Source organism: Pogona vitticeps, chromosome 6 (genome assembly GCF_051106095.1).
Source record: "Pogona vitticeps strain Pit_001003342236 chromosome 6, PviZW2.1, whole genome shotgun sequence".
NCBI classification, from domain to species: domain Eukaryota; kingdom Metazoa; phylum Chordata; class Lepidosauria; order Squamata; family Agamidae; genus Pogona; species Pogona vitticeps.
The window spans coordinates 62,838,322-62,863,674 of NC_135788.1; the positions used below are offsets into that span (position 1 = coordinate 62,838,322).

The window sequence follows — 25,353 nt, forward strand, 5'->3', positions numbered from 1 at the left end:
TGAGCGGGGGGAGGGGGCGCAATTAGCTGCCTCCCTTCCTGCACCACACTGAGCCGTCTGAGGTGGGGTGTGGGTGAGAGAGATAAAGCCCTGGAAAGAGCAGAGGCATCAATGGGGGAAAGGGGGGGGAGGATGAGTCCTTGACGTCACTGGAGGAAAGCTCATGGCCTCGAGGCAGAGAGGGGGGGTGATTGACAAGGCATGAGGGCAGGACACAGAGGGAAAAAGTTTTGGGGTGAGACCGCTTCGGTCAAACACCCAACCATCCTCATTTTACTATGATTTTTCTCAAGTTAAAGGTACCACATAAGACTGTTGCTTATGTGGTACCTTTTTTTTAAATGTCCTGGGCATTTATTTATTTATTTATTTATTTATTTATTTATTTATTTATTTATTTATTTATTTATTTATTTATTTATTTATTTATTTATTTATTTATCATTAGGACATAGAACCTGTTGTTAATTTATTTGAATCCCACCACTGGCTGTAACATATACGAAAACGTATTTAGTTAATATTGCATGAAATTAGCTGGGCTCTTCCTCTTATTAGTTTGCATATGTCCAACTGTTTTATCTGTGAGTCTATTTATTATATTGTTGAAGGTATTTTACAGGCAGTGAAAATTCATCTGTGAATGTATTTACTGGCTGAGAAGAAACCCGTGGCTATATCTGTAGCTCCGTCATATGCATCAGAAAAGTCCATCTGTGACAGTATTTTATTTTGTATCCTGACCAGCCAGCAGTCTCTGGCTATTCATAAATAAGAGTGTGAAGTTGATAGGGTTCTGTTGTTGTTTTGTTTCCAGCAGCTTTTATAAGCCTACCTCTAAATAGGGCACCTGTTACAAGCTATCCTCTAAGTATGGAGATTCTATTCCACTGTCTTTTCATTCTCTTGTTGTCTTTATTAATTAGTAGCCATTTTGAGGAATTTATGCTCTTGTCTTCAAAGACCAACAAAAATAGTGAGTTAAACCCAGATGTTAATCCACCTAGGCACATTCCATGAATGAAATGTGTTAAGTCAACACTTACGCAAGAGCCATTGTATAAGTGGGCCTGCTCTAGTTGAGACTAAGACTTGTGTAGTGTCATCTCCACTTCTTGAAATCTGGAAGTTAATTAGGTATTGTGTGAAGTGCTTCCTCTCTTATCCTGGTAGGTTTCCTTGTATGACTCTGAGTTCTAGTATTGTGAAAGGGGAAATAAAGCATTGACATTCCATTTGTAGTTTGTATGGCTCTCTGGCATCTCTCCGCACCACCCCCCCCCCCCGTTCCTTTTGTTTTCAAGCCCCCAAATACCTTTACTGGCTTTACATCATACCCTCTATATCCTGACATGTTTGGAGCTATTTAGCTAAAACTTATGGAATGGCACATAGTGTAACTCAGACCTAAGTCCAGTTCAGAGAAACATGCTGAAATGAGGACTTCTTAAACTTTCATATAATAATTGTAGCTGAGAATTGTCTTCATTTTTGCTGAATCTTCCAGGTGAATGAAAACTAGCTGTTGTTAGTGTTTTAATTCATTCATTTAAAACATTTTTCTTGCTATTATCTGGGTGGCTAGGAACCCAGTTAAAATGTTGATTTAGTCCGTTAAAACAAACAAAAAATTAACAGTCAGCAGTGGACATATTCTATAATTTTAAGAAAGTATAGTTACTAATAAACTGGGTACTAGAAATAGTAAAACCTTGTTTGTAGCCCATGTCTCAGGGATATGAGGGGAGGCTTTATGTATGTTCTCATGATTTTTTTCTCTTCGCTGTCTGATTCAGAAACTGTAGATCAGTCCTGCAGCTCCTGACAATTAGTTTTGCAGCCTGAAGGACTAATTCAGTGCATTGCAGTCCTCACATTGTTCTCAATAGGCTTTTGAGGCAAATCATTGTTGTTCCCAGGACACAGAGAGAACCTGGAAGATTGTGAGTTGAACAGAGCTACCCAGTTAATTTATATCTAAGCAGGGATTTGAACCTGTTTTTCAGTCTAGCAGCCTGTTGGAAAGCATTTCAGGCATTACATAGCAGCAAAGTGAGGCTTGTCACTGAGTATACACTCCAGAGGGAATTGTAGCCAGTGATAACTCCCTGTCTGTGTCAGTTTTGCTGCATTAATTCTTTATAATTTAAATTGGTTATTTAAAAATATAACATGTGAGTCTGTTGTGATGTAAGATTTTTGTTTTGTGGGAGTGTTTTAAAATGTTATCCATATTCATAGAATGCTGCATGGAAAGTGGAGTTTGAAGGAAGGATCCATTGGCTGAGGCCGACAGAAATCAACTTATCATACTTACGGAATAAAAACGTAGGGCTCACTCAGAAATACTGTCCAGCAAGGAGAGGTTTATTTTAAAAGCAGAATTATGAGAACACAAAGGAACTCTCGTTGACAGCTAATAATCATTTTTAATGTGCTCAGAAAGGTCTTATAGCTCAGGGGCAGAATGTGTGCCTCATCTGATCAGCTGTAGGTGTGGCACATCTGATTCTGTCCCCACACATTTTACCTTCCCAACAACTTCATTAGTCAGTAAGGCTGACTAGGAGGCTGACCCAAGGTTGGAGACTGAGGACGGAGGTTAAACTGTGGTTTAAAATCTGGTTTCCATGGCTCCAAGCCAAGGCTTAGCATGCTGCCTGTCTTTAGAAGGCCCAGTCTGTAATTAAAGCAGTGATGGTGGACCTACAGCCTTCTAGGTGTTTGATTTACAACTTCTATCATCCCTGACAATAATGTTAGCTGAGGTGTTGGGAATTGAAGTTACAAAAAAGTGATAGCCAGGTAAATGTGGCTTGAAGGATATTGAGCTGGAGATCTAGAAAGGACGTTTTCTTGGAAGCTTGGAGAGCCACATCCATTTGGAGCAGATGCAGTGATAGTCTCAACTGACACATTGCAGCTTCATTTTTTTCCCCCTCCAGTGTGTAATGGGTTATTCAGTGGACAAAATCCTGTTGTATGGTGCTCCATGAGAGTGAACTGGATTTTGGGACAGAAAGACTTTAAACTAATTGAAAACTTCTGATCCTTTGAGGTTTTAAGGTATCCTTTTGCCCAGGGACTGGAGGAAGAGCCTTTAATGGTCAAAAACAGCCACCACCACTGGGACTGAGATGGCTATTAAAGACCATTAAAGGATCCCCCATCTTGAGGCTCCCAAAGGCATCACAGGGCAAAAGGGAACCCTAGGAAGCTTGGAGCCTGAAAGAGTTGGGACTGGAAGCTTTCAATTAGTTCAAAGTAATTATTTCCAATCCCACATCTAGTTCATGCTGGCATAACTTTATGGAACATGATTTTGTCCAATGTGTCAGTCATTTTACTTTGATATTTTTTTCTGCATTGTCTCATTGTCCATTTCTGCTAGTCCTATCCCCAGTTTCTTTATGTACCTTTCTGCTTTCCTTTTTACTCAGGCTTCCTTCCCTAGCACTTTACTCTAAATTATAACTAACACACACACACACACACACACACACACACACACACACACACACACACACACACACACACACACACACACACACACACACACACACACACACACACACACACACACACACACACACACACACACACACACACACACACACACACACACACAGAGCTTTGAAAACAGAATAAATTACTAAGGTCTGGTCTGGCACTGTGTGTAAATATTTCTTTGTTATCTATTTATTTCTCAGTAAAACAATATTTCTTCCACTCAGCAAATAGATTTATGTTTAACAGTTTTCTGTGTGCTTATGTGTGTGTGAGAGAGTATTGTGTACTGTATTATATATACAGTATGTCTTGCATGAGTGCAGTAAAGTGGTAAGTTGTGATGAAGGAGGTAGTAGGCAGTAGGGGTAGTCTTTAAAAATGTATCATATTTTATGGACAGGTCTCTAGTTCTCTGGAAATGTCACTACAAATTTGCTCGAATCATTGTTAAATGTTTCTGATGGCTTTGGGTTTTAAACATACCCAACACAAGTATTTTGAATCTAAATAAAATAGCTCTTGTATTAAATTGTCTTGTGTGTATTTTGAATGGATTTGACCAAGATGGTGTTTTCTTTGTCCTTGAATATTCCCAAGGAATGCGAGTAACAAATTTGGATTTGATGGATAAAAGGCCTTTTATGCTTGAAAGAAACTGTGATTTTCTGATTGTTCTACATGCTACCCCTTGTGTTTCTACACTTTCACATGGTTTTGCTCTGTTAATACAGATCCCCAAAGATTGCCTCCAGTAGTGCAGATCAAAGCAGTGCATATGAACACCCCAAATACCCAGAGTCATTTCTGAAAAAAAAAATATTAAATGTCCTCTGTTTGCTTGCACACTGATCAGGGCACTCTGGATGCTGATAGCAATCAGCATAAACTTTCCCTACTGCTGATGTAATGATGATGAATGCTGTGGCACTGTTACTTCAGACAGCTCTTCTCAGTGGATGCAAACCACTTGTTAATGAATGGAATACAATCCTTGCAGCATCAGATAGAAATGGAGATAGGTATTTGAAAGAAGGCAGTCAGTAGAAAGGGCAGAGGCAGTAAGGCAATATTAAACTGTTTGGATTTCAGAACAAAAATGATAGAATTATGAACTCCCCATCTGTAGTTCACTGCAGATTAGTACTGTAAAGGGAGTAGAGTCACTTTGTATAGTTCTCAGAGACACAGGAACATTCAGAGCAAGCTTATCTTCACTGATTGGCATGGTTGAAGGGAAACAGCATGTGCTTTACATCACATGTGTCATATGAAAAAAGATGCTTGCTTTCTGACCCATCCTTTTCCTGGTACTCTTTACTTGGTGTTGTACATCACAGTAGCAGCTGAACTGGACAGTGTGACCGGATGAACCCTTGTCATCTGGTGAATGTGTAAGCTGACCAGGAACTTTTGCATGCAAATGGTTTTATATTTTAGTAAGTGGTGACAACTATACCTTTGTTTAGTTTCAAGCCACTCTTAGTATAATTATGAGTAAGATACTTTTGTGGATCTGTGTTACATTTTATTTTAAACCAAGACATTCAGAGGGCTAAATTTTTGTGTGTGGCCAATACAAGTATGCACACAGAACTTTGAATCATACACATATCTCTCTGAAATAAGCACAAACTTGAATTGTGCCTTTGAGACAACAGTACGACACTACTGAACTGGAAAACTGATGTCATGCAGTTTGAGGGGAGCCCACCCCAGTCAGGAACTCAGTTGCTATATTGTCCTCAGGAACTCAGTTGCTATATTGTCCATGACTGGAAAACACCTGAACTGTTGTCAAAGGGGAGTGTACCACAATAAGCTAGCCCAATGTCTGAGCTACATCTGATGTTACTTATACACTGCTTTTTGGTTCAGAAAAAATCCTTGTAAAGAAATAAAAATTACATTTAAAAATAAATCAACAAAAAACATGGAGCATGAGAGGCATACAAAGAGGCATGGGCCATGAAGAAGCCAGTCATTGGAACATGTAGTATAAGCCATTGATGGAAGGGCAGCCTTCACTAACACTCTGAAGAGGTGAAAGAGGCTAGATGGGCATTTTGAGGAAGAGATTATCATAGTCTGGGTGCAATAGATGAAAACATCTTGACCTCTTTTTCCCTTCACTCATTATTCCAACTCCAATGATAGGCAGGGTGGTCACTTGCTTACTGGCACTGACCTCCAGTAAATATACATTGGATTGTAACCTCGAAAGTATATCAGAGCTTGGGGGAGCAAAGCATCATTGGTGAGCATAAATTTTTGGCTGATTACAAAGGTCATTTGAGACTAACAGAGACCAGAATATACAACTTGTATATGTCTGTGTAGAGGAAATGCCAAAAGGAAGAATTTAACAAAGAATAATCTAATGTTCTTTACTATCTTTCTGTTTATTTGTATCAATCTAGTCTTTGGCCTAGTTTAGTAAGCATGCACTATTAACTGCTTGCTCACATTGTAATTGCATTTTTATCAAAATGTAATGCAATCTTGCATGTTAGTATTTTGACAAGCAGAGGCACACCTGCAAGCAGGTTGCTGGCCTGGGAGGGATTAGATTGAAAGCGGGGCTTAGATTAATTTATTGAATGGGCTCAAACTTGCGGGAAAATTGCAGAAGAATCAGGCATGGTTGGATGGAAAAAGACCATGAATGTTTGCTTTCATGGAGGAATGCTTATCCTTCTATTTTACCTAAGAAAGTCCAGGGCTGTGTGTTTTCCTCTTGGCTGCAGCCACCATTCTTATTCAGATGCAGACAGGGGATAATAAGTTAAAAACTAGCCTTTCAGCGTTTGAAAACACAGTTGAAAAATTCACATGTGGCATTGAATGAAGGAGCCGATTGAGAACGTACTGACACAAAACGTCAAATTCTGAATGAAAACTTTTAGAAATACTGTACAGTATATTATTCCTTTCCACATCTTACTCTGAAACTTGTTAGTGTACATATCAGTGAGAATGAAATTTATTTACGCTGTTTCCTTAATTATAATAGTTATGCAAGTAGTAAAGTGAGAAAGAGAATGGCTTATTACTTTTTCAAAGTATTGACTATCTCTGTATAATCCTACAGTCTCTATTTGCCGGGAAGAGTGCAGCTTTTTAGGGACTTCTGTCTGGTAAACCACTGTTACTTGTATATTGGCAGTGTGAACTGCTGGATAGCTTGTTGGTTTAGGTATCTGGTTGTGGTGCCAGAAGTTGGGAGTAGAGATGGGGGTATTCGTATTTGTATACGAATATCCCCCCACAGGTGGAAATAACAAGGGTGTCCACTCACCATTCCGATGTGGATACACGCTCGATAGAGCCTTCCTATTGTGCCATTCTCTCTGTGACCTGGCAGAGAGGCTTGTCATCCCACCTCCTGCCAGGAGTGGCTAATCCATTGTGGACAACAGCGTGATAGGAAGGCTCGCTATTTCCACCTGTGGGGGGATATAAGTATTTGTATACGAATACCCCCATCTCTAGTTGGGAGTTTGATTTGCCACTGTGCCTCTTTGACAGGGGCTGGACTCAACGATCCATTGAATTTATAGCACAATTATAATTATTTTAAATATTTGTAGTTTTTATAGGGTAAAAACAATTTGGATAAAAAATCTTTGTTTACTTAGAAGTGGGATACATTCTGCTTATTAGCCATACATATATAGTGCACATTAGATTTTTTTTAAAAAGTGTGAGGCTGCATTCATAAACACATCCCTGGATTTCAAGTTATACTTTATGATAACATTGAAAACACTTAATACAATTTCTGTTTTCTAAAGCTTTCAAATTTCTTACATATAAATCTACATATTTAACATTTTGACGGTTTATTTATTTAAAATATTTGTACTCCACGTTTTTCCTTAAAAAGGACTCAAGGCAGCGTACATCATTAAAAGGCAGTATTTAAAGCTAACAACAGTGAGTATTGTTGTTGTCGTTAAGTCATGTCCAGCTCTTCGTGACCCCATGGACCAGAGCACAATAGGCCCTCCTGTCCTCCACTGCCTCCCGGCGTTTGGTCAAATTCATGTTGGTAGCTTTGATGACACTGCCCAGCCATCTCGTCCTCTGTCGTCCCCTTCTCCTCCTGCCTTCACACTTTCCCAACATCAGGGTCTTTTCCAGGGAGTCTTCTCTTCTCATGAGATGGCCAAAGTACAGTGATACCTCGACTTACGAACATCCCGGCCACAACTTTTTGCTTCAACTTGTGAACGGAGCTTCCACTTACGAACAAAAACAGGCAGGGAAAAAAGACAGGCAATTCAGCTTTCTAACTGTAGCTGGCACCAAGGCTGCTTCTTTGTGCTGTAGCTCTTTCAGCAGTTATAGGGTGTGTTGCAGTTGGAGGCTTGTGTCATGCTCCCAGGGGGTTTCAACAGGCAAAAGTCCAATATACCAGTCCAATGTCAAAATTCCAGAGAAGATACCAAAATGCCAAAGCCAAAACACAAACCATAGTCAGCAGTTAGAGTCCAAAGCCAAGGGTCCAGAGAACAAGGTCCAAGGTAAGCAGGAGCATGGATGCAAGCCAGCATGTTGACTTGATGCTTTCACAAACTTCCAAGCCTCTGGGTGCAGATTTTATAGCAGCAGCAGTCATCTAAACATTTCATCCTGCTAAAACTCAGGGCTGGTTGACCTGATGTTCCTATGGGAAGCATTCATGAGATCTTCTCCCCTTCGTGTCATGAGTCTTTGCTGAAGCATAGCCCTCACCCTGGCTACTGGGGGAGGAGAATCTGGTGGTGATTCATCTGTCTGTGCTTCTAATTGCCCAGCATATTCCTTATCTGTAATTAACCCTTCAGATTCCAGATCTTCGGCTGAACTCATGACACTATCGCTCTCCGCAGGGCTCCCCCCTTCAGATGGGCTGGGTTGATCAAGATACGTGACATGGAAGTGTTGTACAAGGTTGGGGTGTGTGTAAGTTACTTGCGGGTTCCCATGATCGATCCTCAGGACCATAGCCCTCCCAGTCCATGAGGTACTGAAGGCCTCCCTGGTGGATTCGTGAGTCTAGGATCTGACGAACCTCATATTCTTCCTCACCATCAACCAAAATGGGTGGAGGTGGAGCCAGGGGTGGAGGTCGGGCAGGGTCCGGTGCTGCAACAGGGACAAGGAGGGACTGATGGAAAACCGGGTGAATATGGAGAGTGGCTGGAAGTTGTAACCGAAAAGCAACAGGGTTGATTTGATCTGTGATTAAATAAGGCCCCACAAACCAAGGGTCCAACTTGTGCGACTGGCCAGGTCGGTGCAGATAACGGGAGGTGAGCCAGACATGGTCTCCTGGTTTCAGAGGTGGCCCTTCCTGCCGTTTTCTGTCAGCCGCTGTCTTATAGGCATCCTTAGCTTGCTGAAGCTGCTCTCGGTGTAAATCTTGGAGAGTCTGCAACTCATGTATGTGAGTATCAGCAGCAGGAACTACAGTTGACCGCAGAACAGCTGGGAAAAAATGAGGGTGATATCCATAGGTGGCTGCAAATGGGGTCTGTTTTGTGGACGAATGTATGGCGTTGTTGTAGGCGAACTCAGCCAGGGGTAGCAAGGTAGCCCAATCATCCTGCTGATAGCAGGTGTAGCAACGTAGGTAATGTTCAAGGGTGGCGTTAGTACGCTCGGTCTGTCCATCTGTTTGAGGATGGTATGTCGACAATAAGTGCACCTAGGTACCTAAACTAGTGTGCAAGGCTTGCCAGAACCGGGAGGTGAATTGGGGGCCACGATCCGAAATTAAGTGTGTCAGGAGCCTGTATAGATGGAAAACATATTGAAGATAGAGCTGAGCTGTTTCAGGAGCTGTGGGAGGCTTGGAACATGGGACAAAATGAGCCATTTTGGTGAACAGGTCGGTCCACTATTACCAGAATGCAAGTGTACCCTTGTGACCGTGGGAGGTCAGTGATGAAGTCCAGAGACACTGTGTCCCAAGGGCTTGTTGTACTCCTTTTCCAATTTTGAACCAATCCTGTCCCACATATAGATTTCTCAGGAGATAGATAAGATGGTCAGGCACTCATTTCTTTAACAACTTGCCATAGTTTGTTGTGGTCCACACAGTCAAAGGCTTTTGCGTAGTCAATGAAGCAGAAGTAGATGTTTTTCTGGAACAGTGAGTATACAAATACCAAAAACAAAAATAAAAAACACAACAACAACAATAAAAAACAAAACACCAAACAAATTCAATATTAAAAAATAGTAAACAAAAGTACCAACAAAACAACCCGTTAAAAAAACCCTACTCAGTCACTCAGAGAACACTTGCCTGAAGAGAAAGGTCTTTGCCTGCTTGTGGCAGGACAGTAAAGATGGTATCAGCTGGCCTTGTGAGGCAGGGAATTTTAAAGTCTGGAAGCAGCAACAGAGAAGGCCTTCTCCTGTTTCCCCACGAAATGTTCCTTTGAAAGTGGCGGGACCGAGAGAAAGGTCTTTCTTGGTGAGAGCCATAGGTTATAAGTTTATTCCCCACTATGCCTCCTAGGAGAACAGCCAGCCTGTCTAGCCTTAGGCAAGCTGCATAATCCCACAGTGCCCCCAAAAGAAGGGAATGGCAAACTACTCCTGAGTATTCCTTATGTAGAAAACACTGGAAAGGTTCATCGTAAGTCAGAATTGACTTCATTTCCCATCATCATCATCATCATCATCATCATCATCATCATCATCATCATCATCATCATCATCATCATCATCATCATTGTTATTGGGGAATTAATAGTGCCACATTTTAGAGCCAAATGTCTTAAGGCAGTGGTCTCCAACCTTTTCAGAACCGTTGCCTGGTTTAGTGTGCAGCAGGGTGAGGGGTGGCATCTCTGTGTGTGTGGGTGGGGAGTGTGTGTGTCTGTGCATGCATGGGTGGGGAACCTGTATGTGTACATGGGTGGGCAGGGGCACCCATGCGTGGGGCAACCACCCAAGGGTAGGCGGGGCATCTGCCCATGTGTGGGTGGCTGGGGACACCCGTGCATGGGTGGGCGGAGGATCCATGAATGCATGGCAGGGGCCGTGCATCTGTGTGCATGAGCAGGGTGTGTGTGCATGTATGGGGGGCATACATGTGTGTGGGGAGCGTGTGTGTGGGCCCCCTCCAGGAGATCTGTCTCTGCGGCCCACTGCTGCCAAGGCCACGGCCACTGGGGGTTCAGGACCCTGGCCTTAAGGGACCCATTTCCTTAAAAGTATTCACATTTTATTTTGTATGCCCAAATGATAGTCAAAGTCATGGCCTGTATATGCTAACTCTGAAAATCAGGTCGAGCATTTCCTAGCAATGGACTAATGGTGGAAATGGAAAAAAGTTTCTTCAGTTTTTACTTTCTACCTCATAAAGTAGATTTCCAGCTGTAGAATTTTTTGATACATTTTTGAAACTTCAAAGCATAGGTGATGTGCAGATCATGTAGCATGGTTTGCTCACTAGATGGTATTGAGTTCGGTTTGTTGACTTGAGGCAGGTGTTGTCAATTGTTATGTTCTTTTTGAAGAAAATGGTGTGTCCTTGAGCCTTCTGTGGCACATTACATCACTGGAGAACTCAGGAAAGAAAAAGCAGGCTGCCTGTGGAGGAGCATGTACATGCAAGATTTTACACTGGGTCAGCCATTGTGGTTTTTGGAAATTATAAAATCCTAATCCACCAATGGTTCTGAGGTTATCTTGGGAACCCTTTTGTTATGGGGAAGACACTGGGGCGATGGGACAGGGTCTTTAAATTCTGAAAATCCCCAGTGCTGATAAAATCATACCACCAGCAGTGATTTTTGGAAATGAAAGCTTTCCTCCACACCCTGGAGCCTGCAACAGTTACCTCATGATGAAAGAGATTTTACACACACACACACACACACACACAGAGAGAGAGAGAGAGAGAGAGAGAGAGAGGGAGAGAGAGAGAGTGAGTGGTGCCTCACAAGACGAGCACCCCGTTTAATGACGAAATCGCATTACGACGAACTTTTACGATAGTTTCAATGGGGGAATTTCGCTTTGCGATGATCGGTTCCCTGCTTTGGGAACCGATTCTCGGAAAACGACGATTTTCGGCCAGCTGATCGGCGGTTTCAAAATGGCTGCCATGTTAAAAAAAATGGCTCCCCACTCTTTTCTGGGATGGATTCCTCGCTGCACAGGCAGCGAAAATGGCCGCGCTGTGGAGGATCTTTGCTGGATGGTGAGTTCCAAGCCCATAGAAACGCATTAATCGGGTTTTAATGCGTTTCTATGGGCTTTTTTATTTCACTTTACGACGTTTTCGTTCTACAGCAATTTCGCTGGAATGAATTAACGTCGTAATGCGAGGCACCACTGTATATATAAAAAAGAGATCTGATGGGATCCTTGGATATTTGGAAGGAGGATAAGACATTTTTAATTTTCAAAAAACCTCAGTGGCAGATGATGTCATCGGCCTTATGTGGTGTTAGTTACACATAAAATGTATTTAGCAAATTAGGAAATTACCTTTCCGTAATAAATTTTACATAGTGTACAGAATTTGGGCTTCCTTTTCAAAACATTATCTGAGGATGAGGGTGTGAAGCAGCACCCAGTCCCCCCCCCCCCACTACTTGTGGTCCAATTGATTGGTTAAAAATACCTCCCAGCTGTTTACAAGAGACAATAAGGAAACAGTAAAGCTTCATACAAAGGAGAGGAGTTTGGAGGTAATATGACTTCAGATTACCAGTTATCATTGCTTTTAACGTATTCAAGGGGCAACAGTAACATGCAGAAAAGCCAGGATGAGAATGATGAGAGATTGTGTGGTTTGTTTTGATTTCTCCATTTCTGGGTGGAGTAAAGCTCACAGGAAGAGTGTATTAAGTTGGCCATGAAAGGCTTTGGGTAGAGATGGGCATGACCCAAACTATAAACTGAAAAACAAAACCCCCCACAAACTGGGCGGTTTTGTGGTTTGGTTTGTGGTCTGGTTTGGGAATCCTGTTTTACCACAATGAAACAAAGCACCAAAACTGTTTCAACTGATAAGTGTGTGCTTGTGCAGAGATAGCTGGCCTGGCTCCTGGAAGGGAAGCTGGGCCACTGTCTCTAAAAATGGTGGAGGACGAAGAGGATGCGGTAGCAGGACCAGGTAGGGAGGTGACAGGGGCAGCAGGAAGGGGATGGGTGGGCAGCAGAGAGAGTGGAGGTCTTAGCTTCCCTCCCTTGGGCATGAACGGGAAAACCACAAACCACAAGCCAGTTCATTTTTCCAGGGTTGGTGCCCATCTCAATGAGTAGAAGCTAGCATGGCTTTATGATCTGTTGCTGATTTGTGGTTGAAATCACAGCAATTCAGTGCATTTAATGTGGGTTGTAGACTACGAAGGACTATAGCTTGAAATATGGTGATGGTGAGAACCAGGCTTGCTGTGGGGGAGATATTGGTGACTTGAGATAAAAGTTCAAAATGTCATTATAGTTGGTTTAAGTCATCAAACAACAACAACACATTAATACATTCAAAGTGAGTGCCAAATTATCTGCTGCTTATGTTACACCAGTGCCTTTCTGTTCCTAGTTGGAAATTCTGAAAGTCCTGATAATTCATATTTTATATTAAGCAAACTTTTGCCTCCCTGGTTTTTTAGTGCCCAGATATGGTAGCCTGTGGGCTAAGTAGAAAGAATACTTTGCTCCAAAATGATGGGGGTATGGGCAGTTTCTTTTAGGAGCAACTTTTATGCCTTGGCATAATGGCTATGGACTTTCCCACTTCAAAACATAATGATAAAAATTCAGGGAAGCAGCCTGGATCATGGCCTGAAGAGGGGTGACACTATGACTTGTGTTCTTGAGAAGATATAACATCTAGGACTCCCAACAGAACTAAAAATATTTTTACCATCTGTTAACTTTCTTATTTATTTATTTGGTGGATCAAGTGGGCCTAGGCAAATACATGGAAGTTGATAAAAGTTTGCGTTTATGGATAGCCAAATCAAAACCTTTATGGGAAACAAGCTTTGGTTTGGCAGATTTCTTCATGAATGGGCCACTTTTGAACAATGTCATCTGCAGGATGGTATGTTGTTGACCAGGAAAACTTTACCATGTGACTGATTGTTAAGGCAGGAACAACCCACTCTGGCTGTTCTGCATTGGCTGCCCATTTGTTTCCGCATTGACTTCAAAGTTCTAACATATAAAGCCCTAAAACAGGGGTGTCCAACCTTTCACCTTCCCTGGACCACATTAGAAGATGAAAATTTGGTTTGGGCTGCACATAAATTTGGTTTGGGCCACATGGGGGGGCAGCCCTAGCCATCCTCCGCAGCCCCGCACCAAGAGCGCTTACCGGCAGCTGCGATCTTAGACAGTAGAGGCTGCCAGCTTCGACTCTGGTGGCTTTATGGGGCTGGGAGGGGGTCCACCTATTGACGGGGACGGCGCAATGCAGTCACGCAGCTCTCCTCCCACTCCTTCCTTCCCTCTCCCCCCCCCCCCTGTTGTGACATGCCCCAGCCGCATTCCGGCTACAAGCGCCGGCAGTGTAACTTGAAACTTTGGAATTTCTTTTAAAATAAAAAAATTGCACTGGGCCGCATTATGAGCCGACCTGGGCTGCATGTGGCCCTTGGGCCGCAGGTTGGACAAGCCTGCCCTAAATGGTTTGGGACTTTGATACCTGGCAGAGTGTCTTCTTCCATCTAGTTATACCCGAATAACCTGACAAAGCCAGCAGGGAAGGCTGAGGGGCCTAATGCCGAGAGAGGCCCGGAAAGAAAGAACAAGAAACCAGGCTTTCTTGGCAGTGGCCCCTTGGCTTTGGAACAGCCTCCTGACAGAAATTCGTCTGGTACCCTCGCTGGGTGTTTTTAAAAACCATTTGAAAACATGGCTTTTCGGGCAGGCTTTCCCTTCAGTCAATTAAACTTACCTTCACTTTTCTTTAATCTTTCCATCTTGGCAAGGCTTTTTTATAATTGTTAAATTTTGATGTTTTAATGCTTTTTAAGATGTTGCTTGTTTGTTTTTATGTGTATAAGCTGTTCCTAGTAGACCTCGTCTAGAGGGGCGGGGTATAAATCCAATTAAAGTAAAATAAAGTAAATTATTTTAAGCAAGTTCAACAAGAAAAGAAAGGGAAGAAATAAATTGTAGACTATAACATTCCTCTTCATTACATACTAAACAACAATTTGGACAAAGGTGCCTTGTGGAACAGTGTCTAAATTACAATATTACAGCCCAAGATTCTGCTCACACCCTGAGTTCTGTCCCAATGGGCTTAGGTAGCTGGCTTGAGCTGGACTCAGTTTTCCATACTTCTAAATTGAATACCCAGCTTGTTGAAGGTACAACGTGTAGCCTGCATAATGAAACTGTAAACTGCCCAGATAGTGCTTTAACTGCTATGGGGAGGTATATAAGCAGCACACTTTACTTTGCTTTTTTGCTTTTAAAAGTATTTGGTTTTATGCATTAAAACAGGGGATATAAAAATGTATAAATTATGAAAATTGTATGTAAATCTGCACCTGGTTTTGTTTGAGGAAGGTTATAGGAAAGCGATTTAGGAGGTAAACATATAGATTTCTTGATCTCAAACAACTTGCTATGTATGACTTCCAGTCATTAAATCAGGTAGTATGGTGGTCACGTAAGGTCCAGTAAATTATAAATTGCTCTCTACATATGCCAAGAACCTAAAAACTGTCACTGTGCAAAAGGAATGGAACCTGGGGAAGGAGAATCATAGTGCAGGGTTTTTTTGTTTTTGTTTGTTTGTTTTTTGTTAGTTTATCCATGGAGGGGAACTATGGCGATTAAATTCATTTCAAAATGTTTCCACTCACTTTAAGCATGTAGAGTTGATGTGAACCTGTGTCCTCATCTTGAAATCTCATGGTGCCACTGTGGCCTTCTAGGGGTATCACGTGCACCCCAACCACTCCCATATCAAGTAGATGGGTTTGTATATGGGTAAGCGTATGGATAATTTATGACTGTTTTCCCCCAAAGCATATCTACATAAACAGTTGGAGAGGAACTTGGAAATAGAAACGGACAATGCTAAAGATGTAAAGATGTGCTAAAGACCATGTGACCCCTGAATATAGCTTGGAAAAATTAATTTTGGGGACTATTAAATTCAAGAATCTGACAGATAGCATGGCCATGCTGGAATTCTGGGTGTTCTAATTAAAAGAAAAACAAGACAAGATCATTTTTTTCTAAACTCCTACCCTGAATGCCTGCACTTATTCCTCAACTTTATGTCTTCACAGGAAAAGATAAGGATGGTATGTGTGGGAGAAGAAGGGTGGAGAATGGTACTCATAAGTTAGCAATACTTTAAAAAGTATGTGGTTTCATGCAATAAAACTGGAGTTCAATCCAGGTTGCATGACTAGCAGGATCCAGGCATAGAATTGTTCTCATTGTTTGAGGCCAGCCTGATTTTTCCAGCCTTTGACACTGAAGTTGTAGCATGAAGTTTTTCAACCATTTCCCCCTTAGCACACTGCTTTACATCTTCTTACGGGCTAGGAGGAATCTGGTTTTAAGCTTCCTTCCATACTGAAAATTTCACATTTCTTGTGTTTTCAGTCATTTTTAATTTGCACGGTATATTCCTAATTTATTGGTAATAAATTTAAATTATCTCAAGAGCTAAGCTGGCTAGATTATTACACAGTATAGTTCTTTATTTTTATTTATAGCCCAAGTGTCAATTATCTAATGAAGTGAAACATTACGAGAACAGTGATTCGTAGTGTGTAGTTGGCTTTCCTACAGAGATGCAGAACATAACCATGAGAGATATGGGCTTGCCCTGGCATTTCTCTCTGCATCATAGTTCACCAGATGCAGAGTGTCATATCAGTTCTTCACAAAGGGTGTAAAAGGGCCGCCCATTCGGGGGATTAGCAATATTTGTAGCTGACTTTCTAGCCTCAAATCCCATACTCACAATTGACGGCAACTGCAAAATTCAGGGCATAAAACTCAAATCCAGGAATCAAGAGCTCCTAGTAGTCAATGTCTACATGCCTCCTGCATCCTCTAAGTCTTACAGATCTAGCCAATGGGAATCCTTGGGCTCAGCCCTAGATAATCTCGAGCTCCAGTTCCCCGGGATGCCACTGCTGCTGGCAGGCGACTTCAACGCCAGGGTAGGTCAGGGCGAGGCCATCTTCAACCGCATCATGGACACATTTAGCGACGCCTCCCCCCTACATCCTTATGTTTCAGGGAGGCTGTCCAAAGACCACCAAATCAACGACGCGGGGATGCACCTGGCACAACTCTGCCTACTCCGAGGCCTCATCTGGCTAAACGGCCTTACTGAGGCTGACAGCGAGGGTGAGTTCACGTTCATATCCCCACGCGGTTCCAGCACAATAGACTACATCCTGATCCCGACTTCCTTGCTATCGCGTGTGGCTGAGTTCCGAGTGGGTGAGCTTCTAGCCAGCGATCATCTCCCCTTATGCTGCAGCCTTGCCCCCAATCCAGACTCGACACCCTTGACCAACCCTGACCCCGAGGAGCCCCTAGCGATCCTGCCCAGAATCCAATGGAATCACAGAACCAAACAATACTTCGAAAAAACAATCAATCTAGAGACGACACTGCAAGGCTCCCTCAACTGGCTATCTTCATCCAAGCCCGAAGACCTCATTCAAGGATTCGAGAACTTAATAGACTCCATAGCAGCTAGCCCCGGGCGGCCCCCCCAACAACTTCAGAAAAGACTGACCTCGGTCACAGGCCCTAGATTAGACAAGGACTGTATCGCCCTGAAGCAGGACATGAGGAGGATCTACAACAACTACAGATCCTCTAAGGCCCTCAAGCTCCCCTCCCAGTACTTTGAGCTGAAAACCCACCTCAGGTTAGCCATCAAGAAACTTCAGCACCGCTCTGCAATGGTCCGATGGTCCTATTTAGTCGAGGCGATTAATTCAGGCAACAACAAAAAATTCTGGGATGTAGTCTCTGGGTCCTTCATCTTTAAGAAGACCTCACAGGACCTCCCCCATATACCAGCCGAGACGTGGGAACATCATTTTTTGGCCACTTTTCACGATAGCTGCAAGCCCACAGTGCCAACTGATCCGCCCCCACCTTGCGACCTTCCGGACTGGGCACCAGTCACAACTAGCCAAATAACAAAACTCATAGGCCAACTTAGAACTGGAAAGGCCCCAGGCCCCGACGCCCTCCCTTCGGAATTGCTACAGGCCTATACCGAGTGGTGGGCGCCGGTGCTCGCTGCTCTATTCACCGCCATCAATGAATCCGGTATGATGCCTAGGACGTGGACACAGGCTATAGTAATTCCAATTTACAAGAAGGGCGACAAGAAATCCCCAAACAACTATAGACCTATAAGTCTGCTCGACATTATTGGGAAGATGTACGCCAGTCACCTATTTCACAAACTTCAAGATTGGCTACTAGATCAAGACATCCTGGGACCCGAACAAGCGGGCTTCAAGGCGGGAAAGTCTCCACTAGACCACTGCCTGATCTTATCCCACATGATCTCCAAATACGCCTCACAACCCAATACCCGCCTCTATGCAGCCTTCTTAGACCTAAAAGGGGCCTTCGACTCCATCAATAGAGATATCTTATGGCTAAAGCTCGCCAGGCTGGGTATGGATAGGAGGCTCTTATTTCTAATTCAAAAATTGCACGCAGGCTCCACATGCCGTATAAAAATTTCGTCGAAGGGGGCCCTTTCCAACCCCATCCTTGCCAACAGAGGAGTGAAGCAAGGCTGCGTCCTGGCTCCCACCCTGTTCAATTTATTTATCAATGACCTCGCCCCACTTCTACGCAATACCATCGGACACAGTCCCAAATTAGGCCATCTACAGACACCGATCCTACTGTACGCGGATGACATGGTCCTTCTTTCCCGTACAAGGGTCGGCCTAAAGCGGCTCATTATCTGCTGCCTTGACTATCTATCACACAACAACCTTCAATTAAACTTCGAGAAAACCAAAATCATAGTCTTTGGCAAGGCTTGGAAATCTTTCCCATGGTCCTTCCATGGGAAATCTATCCAGCAGGTCAGAGAGTTCAAGTATTTGGGTGTTTTCTTTCACTACCGTCACTCCTGGACAACTCACCAACGGGCAGCAATCAAGTCTGCCAAGCTCTTGGCACAAGCCATTCTATGTTTCCATCACACCTGGGGCCATGGCTACATCCCCGCTGCCCTGCAGATCTTCAACACGAAATCAGTCTCACAGCTTTTATACGGCGTCCCCATCTGGATGTCTTCACTACACAATTCCGTGGAGAGAGTCCAATCTGTATTTCTATACAAAATCTTAGGCCTTCCCCACTGTGTTCCATATGCTGCCCTATGTCTTGAATGCGGTCAACAGAGAATTGAAACTAGGGCCTGGCTTAGTTTCTTAAAATACTGGGTCAAAATCTGTTTTCTCTCTCCTAAGGACACTCTACTTCAAGCTTTGCTTGCTGACAGTTTGTTACCCAAAGGCCTGGCCCTATTCTTAAAGAAAATCAAGACCCTAGGGCTGTCACCAGACTTAATGGGTTCAATACCCCCCTCTAGGGTCTTCCAAACCATCAAAAACGGGGTCTTGCACATAGAAGGGCAAACGCTGTTTAGCGCGGCCCTGAAAGTCTGCTCTCCGCTGCACTTTCAGTTACCTCTCACCCTCGGATGCAGACCTAGCTACCTTCATCTTCTAGAACAGCCACAAGACCGCTGGGCATTCACCCTCGCTAGATGTAACATACTACCATCAAGTCTAGCGCAGGGCAGGTATAGGGGCTTACCAACAGAACTGAGAGTTTGCCCATGTGGGCAGGGGAAGACTGAATCCCTGCAGCACATGCTATTTCATTGCATACTGTACAAGGATATCTGCCTGTCACATCAGACGGTCTTTCTCCCCTTTCATTCCGGATGGGCAGACCTGAGGAAAATACAATACCTTCTAGGTGACCTTAGTAAGGAAGTCACTCTATCAACCGCTAGATACGTCCAGGCCATTATCCAGAGACGTCGCAACATGCTCCCCCAAAACGAGGGGCTCCAATTATGATTTTCTGGTTCCTCCTCCCGCCAGTAATGAATCTTTCCCCGGTATTTTATTGTCTTATTGTTTTATTTATGCAGCATGCCAATAAAGGTTTCTGTACTGTACTGTAAAAGGCTGCAGCCACATCCCTCATGGAGAAGGATGGCCTAGTAAATTTGTCCAGTTGTGTTAGGTTTCTGTTTCTGTTTATCTTTTACCACATTTTGCATATAAAGGAGCATTCAAATGAGTCCCTTATCTATCATATTAAGTGGCTGGTTCCTTTTCAACAATCTCAGGATATGTTTTTCTTACTCTTTTGCATTTGAAGCTCTAACCTTCAACACTTAGGGCACATTGTGTAGGACATTTCAGCAAAAGGGCTTGATTCTGTACTGTGGGAGGAAGGGCTGGTGTCTCAACATTTCATTCAATCGCTGTTTATATTTTCTTGTTGTTTTTTCCACAATGTTTCTCAGTGTGATTTCAGGCATGTGTGAGAAGTGGCCAGTCGGTTGGCAGAGGGGATGTAGTGGTATCAAACAGAGATCGGCTAAGTCAATGAACAGGGAAGGGGATTATCACTGCATAAGAGTGCAATGATGCCATTGAGCTGGCAGAGCAAATCAGCATAGAACAAAGCAATTCTAAAAAATGGAGAAAGCCCAAAGAAAAAAGTGTATCTTTGAAACTGGACCTTGGATCAGCATCAAATTTGGCACAGGTGTAGCAGACAGTCTGATCTTGCTTTGTGACTTTGGAAAGTTTGGGAAAAGGGTATTTGAATTGTGAGTTTTTAAAAGTAAAACTATTCTACCCCCTTTTCAATAATAGGTGACACTAAATTAAATGCTGGATAGCTCAATGGTTTAGGTCTTTGCCTGTGGAGCCAGAGGTTGGGAGTTTGATTCTCCACTGTGCCTTCTTGACAGGGGCTGGACCTGATGATCCATTGGGTTTGTTCCAGCTCTGCAGTTCTAAGATAATTATTAAATGACCCCAGACTTAAAACTGATCATATAAATTGAAAACACTGATCTTGCTTATCTTGAAACAGGATAGTTGACCCACCTACCATTTTTATTTGGTAGGAATCCAGGGTGCAAGGGCTGAAATCCTGAGCCTCAGAAAAGGCCTTTGAGAAAAACAGCCACTTGTTATAAGACTGAGCATGCATGGTACAGGCTAGCCAGCAGAAGCTTCCTGGAATAGCAGCAGTCAAGATTGTCCACAGGAGGGTACTCTTGTTTTCACCACCTTTTACACTTGTCAAAAAACAGCTCTGAATTTGGGTACCAAGTAGTTAACTGACAAAAAAAAAGGAGTCAGCTTCTGGGATTTTCCCTTGTGTGGTGTCACTTTGTGAATGGTAGTAAGCAGAAGAGGGTACCCTCTAGCCAGTGGTCTCCAACCTTGGGCCTCCAGAGGTTTTTGAACTACAACTCCCAGAAGCCTTCACCACCACCATGCTGGCCAGGATTTCTGGAAGTTGAAATCCAAGAACCTCTGGAGGCCCAAGGTTGGGGACCACGCTGTAGCCGATCTTGACTGCCACCATTGGTGTAGGCTACCCTTTGCTATGTAAAACCTGACATTCTCTTTCATGCTGGTAACAAGAGCATGATATTGTGCAGCAATATTGGGACATGTCCTGGCATTTTGAAATGTGGGTACCGAAGCACAATATCCCACACTCATAAACTGGAGTTTTTTTGAAGAATTGATTGGGGTATTTCTGTATATATGTGCGTGTATGTACGTGAATGAGTGTAAACTAATAAGAGGGAGTTCTTTCATTACTGCTGTTGGCAGTTTTTTAAAGCACTATTTGCCATGGTGGAAGTAGTGGTCTAGGATTACTGAGCTGTCATTTTGGAGTATTTCTTGTGCCAAAATGCTTTGAGCAACAGTGTAATTCATTCCTGTATTATATTGGTTCCAAGATTAAAAGATGCCAATGACTACGTGCAAAAAAGCTTGTTTTTTAACAGATCTTTGTATGTTTAGTTACAGATCAGCAATAGAGAGAGAAACTTGTGTTTCTCTTTCGTGCTAGTTCACACTCATTCATTCACATCTACCCATCACTGCACAGCTGGGGATCAACGTACCTTCTAATTGCTCCAGCTCTTTCTCGTGCAACTTCACCCCTGTGTGTGCACATGACTCAGCACCCTCCCCATGCATGGTATTCCATCATGACCGGAACAAAAGGGGCCGAAAACTATCACTGCGCAGAGGAGGAGGAAATGTGTGTGCACCTTAGAGGGAACATTTCTGGAGAGATGGAGAGATTTTAATTTTTTTTTCAAAACCTGTTTTTATTGTGTGGATGCCGGAAATTTAGAAAGAAAGAAAGAAAAGCAGTCCAAGGAATATAAAATGGATGAATGATGAGCAGTAGGAAACAATTCTAAAATTAGATGGTGAAGGACCGGATAGTAGCAATATCTGCTCTATAGGGATTTTCATTTTAAGGTAGTTTAGATAATTCTTTTTATCAGTTTAGTAGTGATCACTCCCAGCCTTCTTCTTGTTTTTGTTTTTCACAGGTATAGTAGTCTAGCAATCCTTTTCAGAGCTACATTTTCAGAGCTAAAACAAACAAAATGAATTGTTTATGTGATCAGCCTTGAAGATATAAGTTACTGTGGTTTAGCCAGACGTATGTAAATGTCAAAGTGTAAATATTTGGATTTACAGCCAAATGGAAGATCAGTTCAGCTTCTGCTTCTATATAGTTCCAAACTAGGAAGAGGTGGCTAGAAAGGAAGAGTTGTCTTTTTGCCAAATCCCTTAATATGATCCACTTTTTTTTAAGCTTGGGAGAATGGGTCAACATAACTAAGGTTCCTGTGAGTTTCTTCCACATTACTTGAAAGCCAACCCCTTAAATTTAAGTGATTTGTTTCTTCCTTGATTGTTAATTAGCCTTTGGAATGAGCACAAAGAGCTAGAAAGAAGTGGAAGAGCAAAAGAGTGTTGGGCTTGGGCTTGGGCCACCTGGATTTCTTGAAATCCCTGATGTGCCATCTCATACATTTGGTTTAGAAGATCATTGTTTTTTGCTGGTGGGCAGGAATTCAGTACAGTGTGATAGTCTCTTCTCTTTAAACAGTGCTGCCAACACATGCCTGTACAGAAGATTATTACAGATTGCCTTTCCTTCACAGTATATACTCAGATTAAAGGTGGAATGTTGGTTTGAAAAGACTGAAGACCACTGGTTAGATTGGGTTTGCAACTCATGGGTTTATGAGTTGCAAATCCAAAACCATTTTTGAAGCCTTCTGAGAACGTTAATGCACAGATAAACTTCCTGTCCCAACCCATGATGACACAATTTAAAATGAGCATTTTCCTTTCTTTAGATAGTTTGTCATGGGTGCAGACAAATAAGATGTTAGTTAATTTATGGTAGTTCATTTTGAGTTTCTGTGCTAAGCCATGAAAAGCAGGAAATATCACAAGCCTATGTCTAACATAAATAACATATATTAAATAACTTGGTGATGGTGCGTTATACTCTCATTCTTCCTTAGCCTAATGCACCTCCTTAGCATTTTGGAGGAAGGATAGGATGTAAAAGGGATACATTAAAGTTGCTTTCAACAGATTACTGTTGCTGATAAGCAGCATCTTCGGGTGAGAAGTGTGGCAGGTTTTTGCTGGTTTCTTTTTATTTTTGAAGTTTTATGGCTCTGTTATTTTATTTAGGTATTGGTGTGAAGAGAGCTGAAGTAATGAGAAAACATCATGGAAGCCCAGTCCCATAGCTCTACTACGGGTGAGAAGAAAAAAGTTGAGAATCCTATTGTGAAATGCTCTGCTCGAACAGATGTCAGTGAGAAAGCTGTTGCCTCTAGCACAACATCCAATGGTAAGTAAAAGCAAGGATTTACTAGCCGCCAAACCTGCCGTAATTTAATGTGTGCCGCATTCCATGTGAATTGAGCTTTTGCACCTGGATTCAGTATTTGTTCTGAGGAAAAGCAAAAGCTAGCAAGCAAGCAGTGGGGAGAGAGGAGAAGGGATAGGAATGTATGTGTATGTGTGTAATATAATGAGCCCTCTCCTGGCATCAAACCTTGCTGTTTTCATTCAAATTATCCAATTAGAGTTGGAAATAACAATGCTATTTATTATGGGGAGTTCCTGTTGTGGTATTTTGGAAAATAATCAAGATTAGCGTGGAAAATATTCAAAGTACTTTTCATTTTACGATGAAGATTGTTTACTTTAGTCAAATATTTGTTTAGCACAAAAGAGACAAAAGTTATTTTGTCAAAAATTACTGGCAGGTCTTCCTTCCTTCTTTTCTTCCTTGAAAAGTTACCCACTATGAACACTGTCTCCTCGTTATAGTCCTACTGGATTTCTTCAACCATTCAAGAGAAAACAGTTCACTTTAAAAAAACCATGCCCATTTTAGCAATGTGAATGTGTACTACTTTGCGTATATCTGCTCAGTTCCTCCAGAGTGCCTGTGCTTGCTTGGTAATTTGACAGGCACATCAGCTCAACTTTCCCTGTTTCTCCACCCTCCATTTTGGGTTTAATTTAGAAAGACTAAGGTCATTGTTCAAAACCCTCACTCGTAGTAATTGAACCACCTTTGCTTCATGGGATACCCAGAGAATAAGAGCGTATGAATTTCATCTGTTGTTGAGGGAAATACCGTTTTAGAAATAAAAGGAGCAATTATTTTCCTGAAAAGAGAAGTCATTTTCTGTTCTACTGCCCTGTTTTTGTTTGTTTGTTTTTGACAGTTTGTCTCAGTTATTAGTAGAGATGGAAGCTTCATATTTGTATCCCAAGGGACACAAATACAAAGTGCGGCACCACAGATGCCATGGAGGTCCATTCCCTCCCCTCAGAACCATCCTGGTCAACTCACTGAGCTCCGCACAGCACACATGTCTATCAGTAGTAATACCATGCCAATTGTGGAAGTAGCCCATCCGGCTCTGCCCTGCCTCTCTGCGCTCTCCCCCCGCTTATGTGTTCCCCAACTTTGCTTTCTCTAAAGACATGTCAAACCATTGAGGATGTACTGATAATTGCATTGTAAGCCTCAAAATGTGATTCAGGTTCAGTTCCTTTCTTACAATTTTCATGAAGCAATACAGAAAATGAAATCAGTATCATATGTGCACCTTAAATACCATTGGTAACACAAATAATAGAGTCTTGGGAAAACTAAAACCAATATATTTATAGTGACATTCATGAGTCAGTTACACATGTATCAAAATGTGTAAACATTTGATGAACATGTTTCTGTTCATGGATAACTGTAAACATTTACTCTCATTAACATTCTTGAATTTCATTCCCTTGTATCTAATTAACATTCTGGGAAGTAGCTGCTGTCTGGAGCAGTTGAAATGGCAGTTGTGCTCATTAGACTTTCTGTATCTGATGGTAGCTGCCACCTGATAGTTGGTGGAAAGTGCATATGGTCAACACCTAAAAACCCTTAGCATTAACAAAGTATGTTTCAAGTAATCAAACTTCTTTTGAATCCGTTAGTTTAGTAATCTTTTTGATAGTCACACCAGATAGTTAAATATTAAATATAGAGTAAAAGGACCTGTAAAATCTCCTTCACGGATTGCTGCATTGTCGTGGCAAAGGGGCTTGAGTAATTCAGAGAAACTATGGGCTATGCCATGCAGGGACACCCAAGACGGACAGGTCATAGTGGAGCGTTCGGACTAAACACGATCCACCTGGACCAAGCCACTTCAGCATCTTTGCCAAGAAAATCCCATGAACAGAAACAGGTCATAGTGGAGCG

General features: G+C 42.4%; 1 protein-coding gene across 3 annotated transcripts in view; it reads left to right on the forward strand.

Moving 5' to 3' along the window:
- GLI3 (GLI family zinc finger 3) overlaps nucleotides 1-25,353 on the forward strand; it is a 445,483-nt gene that overhangs the window by 23,499 nt on the left and 396,631 nt on the right. For all 3 annotated transcript variants that reach the window (XM_078377471.1, XM_020798430.3, XM_073003750.2), the window contains one exon: nucleotides 23,271-23,433. In XM_078377471.1, the coding sequence (XP_078233597.1) occupies nucleotides 23,310-23,433 (124 nt within the window). In that variant the 5' untranslated portion in view covers nucleotides 23,271-23,309. The remainder of the gene's footprint in view (nucleotides 1-23,270; nucleotides 23,434-25,353) is intronic.